The following is a 17089-nucleotide window of genomic DNA, read 5'->3' as shown; positions in this document are numbered from 1 at the left end:
TGGTGAACGCAGCAGGCCAGGCAGCATCTCTAGGAAGAGGTACAGTCGATGTTTCAGGCCAAGGCCCTTCGTCAGGACTAACTGAAGGATGAGTTTGTAAGAGATTTGAAAGTGGGAGGGGGAGGGGGAGATCCAAAATGATAGGAGAAGACAGGAGGGGGTGGGATGGAGCCAAGAGCTGGACAGGTGATTGGCAAAGGGGATATGAGAGGATCATGGGACAGGAGGCCCAGGGAGAAGGAAAAGTGGGGGGGGGGAGACCCACAGGATGGGCAAGGGGTATAGTCAGAGGGGACAGAGGGAGAAAAAGGAGAGTGAGAGAAAGAATGTGCGTATAAAAATACATAACGGATGGGGTACGAGGGGGAGGTGGGGCATTAGCTGAAGTTAGAGAAGTAAATGTTAAATGTAAATGTTAATGTTAAAAGTTAAAGGCTAGGGAGTGATGGTAACTGTCCCCCAGACGCACACCCACTGAGAGATCTGTGACCTGACCCGGTTCGTTACCTAATACTAGATCTAGTATAGCATTCCCCCAGTCGACCTGTCAATATACTGTGACAGGAATCCATCCTGGACACACTTAACAAACTCTGCCCCATCTAAACCACTGGAACTCATCAGGTGCCAATCAATATTAGGGAAGTTAAAAGTCACCCATGATAACAAACCTGTTATTTTTGCACCTTTTCAAAATCTGCCTCCCAATCTGCTCCTTGGTATCTTTGCTGCTACCAGGGGGCCTACAGAATACTCCCAATAGAGTAACTACTCCTTGGATATGCAATGGTAAGCATTTAAAGGTTGCATGGATGAACTACAACAATTGTTCATCCTAGTTTGGCAAAAGAATAAATCAAGGAAGGTAGTGCACCCGTGGCTGACAAGAGAAATTAGGGATAGTATCAGTTCCAAAGAAGCAGCATACAAATTAGCCAGAGAAAGTGGCTCACCTGAGGACTGGGAGAAATTCAGAGTTCAGCAGAGGAGGACAAAGGGCTTAATTAGGAAGGGGAAAAAAGATTATGAGAGAAAACTGGCAGGGAACATAAAAACTGACTGTAAAAGCTTTTATAGGTATGTAAAAAGGAAAAGACTGGTAAAGACAAATGTAGGTCCTCTACAGACAGAAACAGGTGAATTGATTATGGGGAGCAAGGACATGGCAGACCAACTGAATAATTACTTTGGTTCTCTCTTCACTAAGGAGGACATAAATAATCTTCCAGAAATAATAGGGGACAGAGGATCCAGTGAGATGGAGGAACTGAGGGAAATACTTGTTAGTAGGGAAGTGGTGTTAGGTAAATTGAAGGGATTGAAGGCAGATAAATCCCCAGGGCCAGATGGTCTGCATCCCAGGGTGCTTAAGGAAGTAGCCCAAGAAATAGTGGATGCATTAGTGATAATTTTTCAAAACTCGTTAAGATTCTGGACTAGTTCCTGAGGATTGGACGGTGGCTAATGTAACCCCACTTTTTAAAAAAGGAGGAAGAGAGAAACCGGGGAATTATAGACCGGTTAGCCTAACGTCGGTGGTGGGGAAACTGCTGGAGTCAGTTATCAAAGATGTGATAACAGCACACTTGGAAAGCGGTGAAATCATCGGACAAAGTCAGCATGGATTTGTAAAGGGAAAATCATGTCTGACGAATCTCATTGAATTTTTTGAGGATGTAACTAGTAGAGTGGATAGGGGGGAACCAGTGGATGTGGTATATTTGGATTTTCAAAAGGCTTTTGACAAGGTCCCACACAGGAGATTAGTGTGCAAACTTAAAGCACATGGTATTGGGGGTAAGGTATTGATGTGGATGGAGAATTGGTTAGCAGACAGGAAGCAAAGAGTGGGAATAAACGGGACCTTTTCAGAATGGCAGGCGGTGACTAGTGGGGTACCGCAAGGCTCAGTGCTGGGACCCCAGTTGCTTACAATATATATTAATGACTTGGATGAGGGAATTAAATGCAGCATCTCCAAGTTTGCGGATGACACGAAGCTGGGCGGCAGTGTTAGCTGTGAGGAGGATGCTAAGAGGATGCAGAGTGACTTGGATAGGTTGGGTGAGTGGGCAAATTCATGGCAGATACAATTTAATGTGGATAAATGTAAAGTTATCCACCTTGGTAGCAAAAATAGAAAAACAGATTATTATCTGAATGGTGGCCGATTAGGAAAAGGGGAGGTGCAACGAGACCTGGGTGTCATTATACACCAGTCATTGAAAGTGGGTATGCAGGTACAGCAGGCAGTGAAAAAGGCGAATGGTATGCTGGCATTTATAGCGAGAAGATTTGAGTACAGGAGCAGGGAGGTACTACTGCAGTTGTACAAGGCCTTGGTGAGACGACACCTGGAGTATTGTGTGCAGTTTTGGTCCCCTAATCTGAGGAAAGACATCCTTGCCATAGAGGGAGTACAAAGAAGGTTCACCAGATTGATTCCTGGGATGGCAGGACTTTCATATGAAGAAAGACTGGATGAACTGGGCTTGCACTCGTTGGAATTTAGAAGATTGAGGGGGGGATCTGATTGAAACGTATAAAATCCTAAAGGGATTGGACAGGCTAGATGCAGGAAGATTGTTCCCAATGTTGGGGAAGTCCAGAACGAGGGGTCACAGTTTGAGGATAAAGGGGAAGCCTTTTAGGACCGAGATTAGGAAAAACTTCTTCACTCAGAGAGTGGTGAATCTGTGGAATTCTCTGCCACAGGAAACAGTTGAGGCCAGTTCATTGGCTATATTTAAGAGGGAGTTAGATATGGCCCTTGTGGCTACGGGGATCAGGGGGTATGGAGGGAAGGCTGGGGCGGGGATCTGAGTTGGATGATCAGCCATGATCATAATAAATGGCGGTGCAGGCTCGAAGGGCCGAATGGCCTACTCCAGCACCTATTTTCTATGTTTCTATGTTTCCTGTTCCTGACTTCTACCCACACTGACTCAAAAGAGGATCCTGTTATATTACCCACCCTTTCTGTAGCTGTAATAGTACAGTATCCCTGACCAGTAATGCCACCCCTTCTCCCCTTCCCCCCCTCTCTATCCCTTTTAAAACACTGAAATTCAGGAATATTGAGAATCCATTCCTGCCCTGGTGCCAGCCAAGTCTCTGTAATGGCCACTACATCATAATCCCATGTATCCAAGCTCTCAGTTCATCACCTTTGTTCCTGATGCTTCTTGCATTGAAGTACACACACTTTAGCCCTTCTACCTTACTACCTTTACACCCTTTATTCTGCTTCTCTTTCCTCAAAGCCTCTTTATATGTTAGATCTGGCTTTACTCCATGTACTGTACTTGCAGTTCTCGCATGACCTTTATCCTCCTCCATCTCACTATCTGCTCTAGCACCCTGGTTCCCCTCCCCCTGCAAATCTAGTTTAAACCCCCCAGAGCAGCACTAGCAAACCTTCCCGCAAGGATGTTAGTCCCCCTCCAGTTCAGGTGCAACTCGTCCTGTCGGACCAGGTCCCACCTGCCCTGGAACAAGGCCCAATTGTCCAGAAACATGAAGCCCTCCCTCTTGCACCAACTCCTTAGCTACATATTTAGCTGCATTATCTTCCTATTTCTAGCCTCACTAGCACGTGGCACGGGTAGAAGTCCTGAGATTGCAACCCTGGAGGTCCCGTCCTTCAACTTTGCACCTAACTCCCTAAACTCTCTTTGCAAGACCTCCTCCTTCTTCCTATCCACATCATTGGTCCCTACATGGACCACGACATCTGACTGCTCACCCTCCCTCTCGAGAATACTGAGAACTCGATCCGAGATATCGCGGACTCTGGCACCAGGGAGGTAACAGACCATCCCCGATTCTTGATTTCTCCCACAGAACCTCTTATCTGTCCCCCTAACTATCGAATCCCCTATCACTACTGCTCTCCTCTTTTCCATCCTTCCCTTCTGAGCTGAGGGTCCAGTCTCGGTGCCAGAGACGCGACCACTGCAACTTGTCCCTGGTAGGTCGTCCCCACCAACAGTATCCAAAACGGAAAAGGTGAATTTCACTTCACAGCAGTTGGGATGGAGTGAGAGTGGGTAATCTTAAAAGAGATGTCAACTAACTGCTAGTTAATAGGTGATTAACTAATTACAGGCAGCTAAGAAAAAGCAGATTGGGTCAAGTTGAGCAGCCATTTTAAAGAGGCCATTGTGACAATGAGTCAGTGTTGGAGTGGAGAAGTTTGATGTAAAAAGGTAGAGCCCAGGTGCTCGGTGAGAACAAGAACTTTAAAAAAAAAAGGCAGCTCTCTTTGATTGGCTAATTGGAGGGCATGTTATCAAATAAAAGCAAAGTAAGTGGAGTGGACTTTTGGAGGAAATATTGAGAAATTGGGGAGTTGTGGTCTTGTCTCGTGAGGCTTTGGTGAATAGACACAGGAAAGAAGAGATAAAGTTTTATTTTTGCTGTACATTCCTATACTTGATTCTGCAAGATTCCTGCCAGTTAAGACACTGAATACTCCTGCAAGTTGTAGGAATAGAACTCAAGTTCAGCTCTGGATAGACTGAGTCAAGAAACTGGGAAGGTGAAAACCTCACAGATGAGACTGGAAAGTAAGGGGAGTAGATAGCCAATGGATATTGTTAAGAAAGATGTTCTTTTAGGGACCAGCAGCAGCAGTCAGGACTCTGCCGCTATAAATGGCTCAGCCTCAGGAGGTAAGTATGCAGTAACAGAGGGGAGACAGTAATAGGAGAGTCAATAGTGAGGGGGACAGACAGGAGATTCCATGGCCACAGAGGAGTTAGGTAAGTTAAGAAGCAGTACCTCAAGGATAATGATCTCCGGACACTCTTGGTACCATGAGCGAATGAAGCCAGAAGTAGGATAGTCCACACAAATTCATGGCTGAGGAGCTGATGCAGGGGGCAGGGATTCAGGTTCTTGGACCATTGGAATTTCTTCAGGAGTAGAGGTGACCTTTACAAGAAGAATGGGTTGCAGTTGAACCAAAGAGAGACAAACATACCTGTGTGGAAATTTGTCTTTCTGCATGGGAAGACTGTCTCTGAGAACAGGGATGTTGTAGCCGTAACACAGCAGAAAGAAGGGTAGGACTGGTGGCTCAGTATTCCAGGATATAGATGTGACAGGAGGTACAGATAAGTGAGAAGGGGTGAAGCTTTTTCTGATAACGGAAGACTTTACAGTAGTAACAAACAAGAGAAAATTTGCAAATGCTGTAAATCCAAGCAACACACAAAATACTGGAGGAACTCAGCATGCCAGGCAGCATCTATGGAAAAGAGTACAGTCAATGGTTCGGGCTGAGACCCTTCAGCAGGACTGGAGAAAAAAAAGATGAGAAGCTTTAAAAGATGTTGGGGGGGCGGGGGGAGAGAAAGGGAGGAATAAACACAAAGTGATAGATGAAACCAGGAGGGGGAGGAATGAAGTAAAGAGCTGGGAAGTTGATTGGTGAAAGACATACAGGGCTGGAGAAGGGGGAGTCTGATAGTAGAGGACAGGAGGCCATGGAAGAAAGAAAAGTGGTGAAGAGCACCAGAGAGAGGTGATGGGCAGGCAAGGAGATAAGGTGAGAGAGGGAAAAGGGGATGGGGAATAGTGAAGGGGGTGGAGCATTACCAGGAGTCCAAGCAATCGATGTTCAGCAGTACTTAAGAGATGACATTCTTGGTGATTGTCCAGTGAGGCCACATGGGGAGAATAAGAGGATGGTCTCTAGTGTGACCACTGGGTGTATTACATACTGTGCAGTATTCAAAGGAAACTTGGGGAGCAGGTGTGTAGAGAAATTACTCATAGTTGTAAGAATAATAGGGTTGTATTAGTGGGAATTTTAACTTCTCTGGTATTGACAGGGCCACCACACTTAAAAGTTTGGATGGGGTGAAATTTGTGAAATGTGCCCAGGAACGTTTACTGAGTCAATATACAGACAGCCCTACTTGGAAGGGTACAATATTGGACTTTCTCTAGGGCAGGGGTCCCCAACCTTTGTTATGCTACGGATCAATACCATTAAGCAAGGAATCTGCGGACTCCAGTTTGGGAATCCCTGCTCTAGGGGCAACAAGGCAAGGCAGGTATCTGAAGTGGCAGTCAGAGAGCACTTAGACTCTAATGACCAAAAGGATAGCAGGAGCCAACAGGTTAATGAGATATCCTTTGAGGTCATTGTTTGCAAGGAATGGAAAGAACCAGCTGGACCTTTTGAAGAAAGGGATACAAATGCCAGGGATCCAATACTGCCAAAGAGGGACTTGCTTATATCAGAATCAATAAATAAAAGAGTTTAGGAGTCATTATTTCCATGATAACATTAAACCCCTGAGAAGAAATAAGAAAAATATTTTGCCCATTCTCATCATCTCTTTGCACTTGGATTTCAGGGATCACATAGAATGAGCAGGCAAAAAAGGCTTCAAGGGAATGGCTCACAGAACAGGGAAAAATATAGTGAACAAAAGCATTGGAAGAATGCAGTGAGTCTGGCAGCACCTATGTAATGCCCTGGTTAAGATTTCTACTGCTATGCCGTGAAGAATTTTTAATTTAGCAGTTTTCTGCAAAAGCAGTGTGTCCTGTTACTAAGTGTTCTGGCTTCAGCTAAAGATAAGGAACCATTTTGTCCAACTTAGGAATGTGTGTCAGTCCATTGGGTTTGTCTTGGTATGTTTTGTAACACTTTGTCCAGGGGGATGCTATAGAAGATTCAGGAGAGCTGATTGGGATCGGATTCCTGAAGGACACTGGTTTGGGGTCTTTTGGCAGGAGCTGCAGAGCGGAGCACAAGGGAAGATGCTCGAAGGAGAGACCCCGTTATAAGAAGTGCTTTGTGCAGATGAGTGGTTCCAAGGAGGAAGTGCCAATACTGAGTTAGCCAGTTTGTTCGAGATGATCTTCAAGGGAAGTTCAAAATGTGGCTGATGTCTTTCAAGCAGAACAAGAGTTCAGCATGAGAGTAAAGTAATATACCCAAGTACTTCAGAAATGAGCTCCAATGTTTATGAGTACGTTTAGACTGGTTCAACTGTAATGGGCCCTTTCATTTTTCTTTTCCTGTTAATGGTTTGTTAGAAGTTGAAATACTGGTAAAATCTTCTTTGTAAGTTTATGCTGGTGTATAATCTGTTATTTTTCTGGCGAAAGTTAACTTCACATGGGGCAATGTTTACACAGTTCACTACAATCAATGTTCCTTAATCAGAACATCTCAACTTCCCTGTCTGGTTCACCCAAATCACACCGACCCTAGATGTGCATTGCGTATGGAAGGTGACCTTCTCACTGCTGAGTCACGTGGCTGTTGGCAGGGTTAGGTAACGAGCTGAGTTTGCATACAAGCTCCAGTGAGAGGGTTACACCTAAGTGGACAGTCAATGTTTTTGGGTCAGATCCTTCATCTGGATAGACTCTTAATCATGGATCAAAAGGCCTGTAGTCTTCCAGGAGTTTGCTTTCCAGGATGTCACAAAATTAGCAAATAATTTGACATAAACCAGTTAGAATACAGCTTTGACAACATAAGAGCCACCTTTTGTTACTGATGTGCCTTACAGAGGATGAGCCTTTTTTAACTGATACCAAAAGGGCACAAAAAAATTGGATAACCAATATTAACCAGTTACACTGCCTCAGAAGATCAAAAATTCTAACAGTTAATTCAGATGATAGCTGCAAGGAAAATAACAGCTCAACAAACTCATAACTGATAGATAATGCAGTATTAACCAATTAATGCTGTACTACAAATTCTCATTAAACTTGAACTATAGTGTAATTTTGCAGGTTTAATACAAGGAACAGAAATGACACCCATTACTTGGAATAAATACTTCTCCCATAGAGATAATGATAACAGCAAAATAAGCAGCATGCAAGTATTTTTGCTTGCAATTTCTACCAGACAGTGTACATACCTACAAGATAACACATGTGGAATGACCCCAAAGTACATCTTAAATCAAGTCACAATTTGGCCCTAGAAATTGTGGCCAGCGGTAAGTGCCCAGGCATACTGAACACCCCTAACTTGCAAAATTCCCCTGGTGGGAAATCTCTGCAACATTGTGTTTCTTTGCTGAAGAGCACAACATTCTGAGCTGAGTCAACCTTATTATCTAAACTTCTGACTACAACCTGTTGAATTTTCCTGCCGAAGCCCTGTCAAAGGGTCTTGGCCTGAAACGTCGACTATTTACTATAGATGCTGTCTGACTTGCTGAGTCCCTCCAGCATTTTGTGTGTGTTACCTTTTGAATTTTGTTTGCATGGAAATCCCAAGGTTGCAGATAATTACGTGGAAAATGTGCATTTTTATGCAAGAAACAGTTAACATTCCATGAAAAATCTGGGCAATTACTTTAATTAATTTCAATACGACTGCAGTGCTTACATTACACACCCATGTGAATGGAACCATTGCTATGCCATTATAATTTTGACTCTATACAGAGTTTGAAAAACGTTAGGTGTAAAATAGCTCATTCACTATAATTTCTGTCAAGTGTTATACATCTGATTTACACAAGTGGTAGTATTTTTTATTCCTTTGTTGGAAATTGAGTGAATTTCATTCATCCATATAACTCAAGAAGGTTATTCAGAAAGGGTTAAGATCCAGTACAAATTCACAAGGTGTGTAATGAAGGGTGAAGAGGAAGTAAAGACTAGACTAAAGCACACAGGTATTTAGTTTTATGCATGGACGTGATATTCCAATTTCTATGATTTATTAAATTTAAGTCACATTCCAAAACTTCTCTTAACATTCTGCTTCTACCACACCCCAGGCAGTGCATTTCAGGTACCCACCACTGCATGGGGAAAAAAATCTTGCCCTCACATCTCCTTTGAAATTAACCCCCCCCACCCCACCTTAAATGCATGACCTCAGGTTTAAGACATTTCAACCCTGTCTGTCTACTCTATCCCTGCCTCTCATAATCTTATAAACCTTTATCAGATCTCCCCATGGCCTCTGCTGCTCCAGAAAAAACCCAAAATTGGCCAACCTTTTCAGCAGCCAGCGGAGCACCCTTTCGAACAGGCCCATTCAGCACCGCTGTCCGAAGGATTGTTACAGGAAATCTTTCCCACCAAATGCAATAAGCAGATAAAACAATTCATCTCTGTGCGACAGAACACACATCATAGTACAATAGACTGTTTTATTATTTTGTACATTATTGCACAGTATTGTACATTGGTAAATTATTGCGTATATTATTCTGTACTGTATTATTAGATATATATATAATGTAGCCAAGTGTGTTTTTTTTGGCCAGCTGGTGGTGTGGTGGCATCAGCACTGGATTTCAAGGCAGATGGTCCTGAGTTCAAACCCAGCTGGGTCCCAACCTGGGGAGCAGCAGTATCTGTGTGGAAGAAAGGCCTGGCAATCTACTTCTGTAGCTTGCCATGAAAACCCTACGGACTCTATGGTTCATGAGTTCACTAAGAGTCTGACTCAACTTAACGACTGAATAACAACAAAGTGTGTTTAAAACGTTGCTGCTGTAACAAATAATTTCCCACTCAGGGTCAATAAACTACTTATTATTTTATTATAAATCATGCTAATCTAGGCAGCATCCTGGTAAACCTCTTCTGCACCCTCTCCAAAGCATTGACATCCTTCCAATAATGAATGGGCTCACCAGAACTGTATGCAATACTTCATATGCAGCCTAACTAGAGTTTTATAAAGCTGCAACATAACTTCCTGACTTTTGATCTCAGTGTCTCAACTAATAAAGGCAAGTATGCCATATGACCACCCTATTCATCTGTGTAGCCACTTTCAGGGAGGTATGAACCCGGACCCAAAGATCCCTCTGCTCATCAATATTGACCTACCAAGGTACAACACTTCACATATAGCCGGGTTAAACCCCATCTTCCATTTCCCCGCCCATATCTGTAACTGATCTAAAGTAATGCTGAGGGACTTGATTGAGCCTAATGAGACCAGAGCCTAATTGACCCTGTAGCTCAATTAGATCAATCCCATTCTTAAATTAATACGGATTTCTTTAGTTTTATCAAATTTAACACAGCAGCTTAAACTGAGAAACAATTCATCTACACACAAGAGATGCTTGAAATCTTGAATAAAGCACAGAAAATGTTGGAGGAACTCAGCAGCTCAAGCATTATCAATAGAGGGAATAAACAGTCGATGCTTCAAGCCAAGACCCTTCCTTGGAATGGAAAGAAGTGGACATAAGTTAGAATGAGAAGGTTGGATAGGGTAAAGGAGTACAAGTAGGCAGGTGATGTGAGAGAGAGAAAAAAGTCATCTGCTTACCTGCACATTGCTGGCTTTGTAGCTGAGAACTACATGGGGAAGATGGCCGAGGGAACTGTATCTGGTCTGCTCCTGGAGCCTGCAGGTAACCTGCTGATGAACTTTGGAAAGAAATAAAGACTTACTATTTGAGAAAAGTAAGGTGGTCAGAAAAGCCAGATCCTTTTTACACAATTAACAAAGTGGGTCACACTTTACATTCCTTACTGCAACCCAGAGAGACTTGATAAAGCCCACTAGGATCAAGCTGGATCCCTGTAGCTCAATCAAGTAAGTCCTATGTTCTCCCCTTATTTCCCGGCCACCCCGCAATTTATTCTTTCACATGCATGCCAATTCCCCTTTGACTTCTATGCAGTTTAACTGCAATATTGGATATTTTACAACAGTCAATCAATCTGCATCTTTGGGATAAGGTAGGAAACCAGAGTAATCAGCAGAATCACACAAGGTCACAGAAAAGACTTGCGATCAGAACTGAACTCTGGTCCCCATACGTGTTAGGCACTGGGGGCTTAGTGTTACAACAATCACCATTTGCTGGACTCTTAACATCGAAGTTAACTTATAACCCTGCTCAAGTTATATTTTATTCCAATAAGAATGATGTAAAACACTCAAAAAGATGGCACCTTGAATTTTGAATTGTTGTTAGTAAAGATATACCAACTAAAGATAACAGAATACATGCAAACCAGCTAGGGAAAGTGAGAGCGAATTGAATAAAACAGTGGTAAAAACATGCAAAACCCACTGCCTGCAACTTGCTTAAAAACAAGCATGACATTAAGTTAATGCCTTTAATCCTATGTGCTAAGGCCATTTCGTATCCTCTTTTTGCCCTCGATTATTTCTCAAGTTCTTTCTTAAGATGTAGACATTAGAAATACAACTGATTTCACATTCATTTCCTTAAGGCCGCTAAATCCCTGCTGGCTTACAGAGCGATCCCATTCCTCCCCCAGAGAGAAAATCGTTGCACAATTCTAGAGAACTTATGGAAGGACAAAATGACAAGAGGGCAACTGTTTAAACTGAAGTGCAGAGAAATTTCTTCTTTGGAATTCTCAACTCCAGAGGGGTGTGAAGGCAACATTTCTGGGATGCATTTGAAAAGCAAATAGATAAGTCAAATATTGAGAAATGGAAAGCAATGAGACAAAAAGTCATCAATATCTGATCAGATATTCTATGCAATGAATGGTGAGACAGACTTCAAAGTCAATTTCACGTGTCCCCCCTGCCCCTTTGTTGAAAGGAACCACTGGCACACAAGCATGGTCACACGGGTCAGAACCAAATGGGATACAGGCCCACAACTCACCTTCTTCTCCGAAAATAATCTCTTAAGCACGTTAGTAAAACAAGCATATATGTGAAAAAATATTAATGCTTAACTGATAATGTTTTTTGAAAATACTTTAATATTAGGATCAGAAAATTGCACCATGAAGCACAAGATGCAGTCAGATATACATGGGAATGAAATGGACTGTCATTTTTTTCCCTGAAATGGTTAAAATGAACAAGTTTACTTTTTTCTAAAACACTGACCTGATATTATTCTGCTGACTTGGTGGGATAACACTGTAATAGACTGGCATTCCTGCAGAAGGTAAAGACCCTTGACTTGACTGATTTGGGATTAAAATTGTCTGTTGATAGGGCTGCTGACTCATTCCTTGAGAGCCTGCAGTCAATGATATCTGAATTTTAAGCACAAAAAGGTAACTTGTAGCTTCTGAATCCTAACATCAACAGAATACTTTAGTCAGAAAAACACAGATTAAAAACATATTATCCAATAGTAATAAATCATTCAAAGTACTTCTGTGCTTTGAAAATGGTAGACAAATGGCCCCTGGACCTGGATGACTAAGTAGTAAATGATTATGCTACACAAATTGCCAGGGCACAAAAAAAACAGGTATTGGTCAGATCATGCTAAGAGTATTGAGCAGTTTCAGGCCCCTTATCTAAGAAAAGATGTGCTAGCATTGGAAAGGGTTCAGAGGAGGTTCACAAAAACGATTCTGAGAATGAAAAAGTTAATGTATGAGAAACATTTGATGGCTCTGGGCCTGTACTCCCTGGAGTTTAGAAGAATGGGGGTGGGGGGGTGAAATCTCATTGAAACCTGGCAAATATTGAAAGGCTTAAATAGAGTGGATGTGGAGAGGATGATTCCTACAGTGGAGGCAGTCTAGAAACAGAGGGCACAGCCTCAGAAGAAAGGGACAGTGATTTAGAACAGGTGTTTAGAAAATTAATTCTTTAGCCAGAGGGTGGAGAATCTGTGGAATTCACTGCCAGAGGCCAAGGCATTGAGTATAATTAAAGAGAAGGTTGATAGGTTCTTGGTTAGTCAGGGTGTCATAGGTTATAGGGGAAGGCAGGAGAATAGGGTTGAGAGAGATAATAAATCAGCTATGATGGAAAGGCAGAGCAAACACACTAGGCCGAATGGCCTAATTCTGCTACTATGTCTTATGGTCTAAAGGTCTAAACACAACCACCTCTCCTTGAGATTCAATTCTAATGACCTCTGCCAAATTCCCCGGGATCAAAACATGAGGGGCTGCAAATGTCCATAATATGTATTTGCTGGAACTCATAACAAGAGTTAAGGGACTAGTTCTAATTGATTATGAGCATTTCTCTTGACCGCTAAGGCAAAAAACAACAGAGGGATGAAATATCATCTGATCTGGTGCATTTTGAATGACATTCAAGGAAGTTCATACTTTAAGAATAAACTGATTCACTTGATCAGCACCCTTTCTGAGGTTTAAAAATCTTCCCTCTACCAATGTTTTGTGCCTGCAAGGCACGCTGTCTACAAAATAAACTGTAGCAACTCAGTAAGATAACTTACAGGATTTATGAAACAGGCAAGCATTTATATCCACCGTTAATTGACCCGGAATTGAATGGTTAACTAGATAATATCATTTAAATGAGCTTGATCTAAGCTAACAGATTTCTTTCCCAGTAAACATCAGTAAAGTATTTGCTCTTTATCAAAAATCCATTGTTTCAAACTCAAGACTCCCCAAGCTGAACAATGGAATTAAAACATGCAGTCTCTGGACCTTTAAACTATGTGGATGGCAGTGGCTCCAGGGAGTTGCTACTGAAATGCTGAGAAGATATTTTAAAAATATTTCCATTCATTTGATTGCAAAGTTCTGGAACAATCTAACTTTAGAAAAATATGGGGATTTGGTGGTACAGTATGCATTTAGTAACTGTGATTCAGATTCTACTCTGTGTCTTGCAGAAATTTTATTGCTGTGAATCTGAAGCCACCAGACTGTTCTACATTATGGTCCTTGAATTTTTCAAATAAAGACTTCAAGAAGTATACTCAACCAGAGATTTACAGGAAGTAGGGACTGTGAAAAGCACTTTCTTGATGACACAACTGATGGTTAAAGAAATTCTGCATTGATTTTCTATTTTAAAAGTGGAGAGAACTATGCATAAAAGATAGTATTTCTACACTTAACATCCCCTCCATTGAAAAGACCATACCTGATAGGACTGCACTGAAGGATACTGGACCATCATGCCTTGCACCTGATTGCTCACACCACTATGTTGACCACTCACAACATTTTGAGTTTGAGCCTGAACACTAACCAATCCTTGATAGCTTTGCTGTTGACTTGACATCACTGATTGAAAACCTGCAATAAAATAATTTACAGTTAATCTCTATTCCTCCTCAATGTTACATGTAATTGGCTAAAGATCTGAAGGATCTGTGGTATCTTGGATCATTACCAAGGATAAAATAACACAATTTTAAAAAAGGCACCTTCACTTTATACTTTAAAGTACACAAGTTTATAAAATATGATAACTCTCCAGCTGGCTCTGCATTTAATCAAGAGAAACTTTCAAATTCCATGGTTTTATTTAAAAGTGCCTATAAAATACAAAATGTTCAAAATACTGTAAGTTTGAGAAAATACCATGCATAAGAGCTTCTAGCAGAAACAGTTACATTCATTTCAGTTTTCCTGGTACTTAAGAATATCTAAATTGGATAGCAGGTAAACAAATACCGTAGAACTCTAATTTGTGAACTTATAACTATTAACAACAGATCATGAAGAGAACAAACTTTCAATACGTTTTGCTGCATCAGTGTATCATTTCATATCATTGGCTAAAACATCCATTAACAAACTCAAGTGACAACATTAAGTGGATGATTTAATCCAGAAGAGCTATAATAACAACAACAAGCAGAGCTTACCAGACAATGTGTTTGTGTGAACTAAATATCCATGAGATAGCTGGTTAATTTTATTATTTATAACACAAGTTAAATTTTACTAGTTCACAAACACCCAGGTTAATTCTGCACAAATAGGCATTGTGAACTATTGGGTAGGGCCAACTCCAATTGTAAAGAAAGAGGCAGAAAAGTAGAAATACTGATCTTATTTAATTGCTCACAGGTTTTCAGATACTGGTACTGCGTAGAAACGTTGCTGTCATCTCTAACAGCCAAACGCCTGATGAACTGTGGTGTTAAATTAACATCATGCTTCAAATTAATCTTGAAAGGCCAGACAATCTGGGTTCCATTACAGTTAAATTAGCTCCATTTTTTGGAGAACTTTACCATCATGAAGCAAGAATTACAGCATATAAAAAAAAAAGTTTGATTTTTAAAAATCTTGGGAGTGAACTACAATATCAGCTATTGAAAAAGGAGATGATTTGTTGAATGAATAAGCCCAGGTATTTTTAGATAAGTAGCATGAGCAGGTGGATATAGAGAAAATAAAACAATTCAAAAAGACAACTTAAACAAGCAGATGAGATCTTGAATCGTGTGGTCAATAAGGAGTAATGGGGAGAAGAACTGTGTAGAATAGATTGCAGCTTTTTATTAAAAAGATGAATTTACTGTATGTGGAGAACAAGAAGCCAAAGAAGTGAATATGACACCAAAACACCAGAAGACATGGAATCAGGAACTCAGTGGGAAAGAACAGGAAAGCCAAATTTTTCAGTGTAGAAGTGTAGGCCAGCCTGTTGTGAGGGAAAAAAAAGTATTGAAATTGGGCTGGATTGAGGATGATGGCTTCAGCTATACCATCACTTCTGTGGAAGAAACATAAACTATTGTATTTTCATTCTTACAATGCAGTTTGGTTTAAAGATGGTAACCTGATAAAGTTGTATGCTTCAAAAGTGGACATAGAAAATGAACCCTAGTCTGCTTATGTTGTTGCCAATAGGATAACAGGATAATGACTAAGAAAAGTGGACCATGAATGGATTGTTGCAGGGTCATGCTGAAGGAATACTCAGTAACTGGAAGACTTAAATTTAAGGACATAATGGAAAATTGTAATGAAAGGTTAGGAATATTCTTTTTAAAAAGCTGTATACACATGAATGGTAACAAAATGAGTAACAAGAGCGAGCACTGAAAACAAAATCTGAAATACTTTTCAAATGACAAATTAAAACATACACATATACATAGATGTTGTTGAAGATATGGTTCAATTAGGAAGGAAGCAGAATATGATGGGCTGCATCTCACGTTCTATAAAATGACATCATTTCTTGTAATATCACTGCCAGTGTTTATTCATGTCTGTTCCTTTCCATATTACAGAAAGATTTGACAAAACTACAAAATGCAAAATATGCAATAAACAGTACTTGTCAGAATTTTTGGTACTTTTAATGTCAACTTACAGATTCAAATTGACAAGCTTTTCATTATTTTATTCAGGATGAAGATACCAAATTGTCATGTCTGTGTTTTAAGTTAATGCAGATATTAACTATTTTTAAATATACTGTAGACTTTTTTAAAAATCATAAATCATTGTGGATTAACTTTTTTAAATTTTAAATATTCAATAAAATCCTAAAACAAACAGCACAATATTTCCTTTTATGCTGGAGCACCTGCTATCCAACATGCTGAGAAAATACTTGTCTTAGAAGGATGTTCTATTTTTAGCAGAAAGGTTCAATGGCCAAATTACATGATTGATGTTATCCATGGCAACCATCTAAAATTCTCACTGAAACTGGCAGGAGACTGCACCACCACTGTGAATAGCTTCAATTATTTCGGTACTGCAGAGCAAACTATGATCAATTTCCCCGAAGAGAAAAAAAGTAGGGCGATGTAAATTGATAAATTGGAACCCTTCCTTACAAGCCACAATCACAATTCCATTTTTAGATGTTTTTACTCACCTTATTTGTCACAAAAATAAATGAAACATTACTTAGTATCTTAGATATTTTACCATGAGTGAAAGAATTTTGCGCCCTAATTTAAGCAGAAAATCTGGCACATTTTATGATTTATACGATAATGAACCAAATTAGAAACACCATGAAAAATGAAGAATTCTTGACTTGTTATCATGATGATGAAAATAGCTCGCTAATATTTTTTCATACTGAATTTCAGCCATTGAAACCGAGCAGCAATCCCATTCTGGTATTTGAAAGGGGTAAAGATAAAAGATTAAGCCTATATTCAGTATCAAGCTCATCATTTTCTGTAACTTACCTACTACCCCACGAGCCTTTGTATCCAGCATATTGTTCTTTGTAACATCCGCCATCTACAATGGGATCCTACCCCTCAGCGCATTTTTCCTCCCCCTTCCCTCACTCTTGACTTCCCATAGGAATCACTCTTTAAGTGACTCCCTTCTTCACTTCTCCCTCCACACAACTTCCTCTTGACATTTATCCCTGTAAGCGGGACAAGTGCTACATTTGTTCCTTCACCATTCAAAGTCCCAA

At 40.7% G+C, this 17089-nt stretch overlaps 1 protein-coding gene across 16 annotated transcripts in view; it reads right to left on the bottom strand.

The window, feature by feature from the left end:
• The window catches only part of LOC140197937 (R3H domain-containing protein 1-like), a 173085-nt gene that overhangs the window by 29197 nt on the left and 126799 nt on the right, over positions 1-17089 (bottom strand). For all 16 annotated transcript variants that reach the window (XM_072258567.1, XM_072258573.1, XM_072258568.1 and 13 more), the window contains 3 exons: positions 13823-13977; positions 11843-11994; positions 10289-10389 (listed from right to left, as the gene is read on the bottom strand). In XM_072258567.1, the coding sequence (XP_072114668.1) occupies positions 10289-10389; positions 11843-11994; positions 13823-13977 (408 nt within the window). The remainder of the gene's footprint in view (positions 1-10288; positions 10390-11842; positions 11995-13822; positions 13978-17089) is intronic.

The sequence above is a fragment of the Mobula birostris genome, chromosome 5, assembly GCF_030028105.1.
Source record: "Mobula birostris isolate sMobBir1 chromosome 5, sMobBir1.hap1, whole genome shotgun sequence".
NCBI classification, from domain to species: Eukaryota; Metazoa; Chordata; class Chondrichthyes; order Myliobatiformes; family Myliobatidae; genus Mobula; species Mobula birostris.
This window is presented reverse-complemented; position numbering and strand designations above follow the sequence as displayed.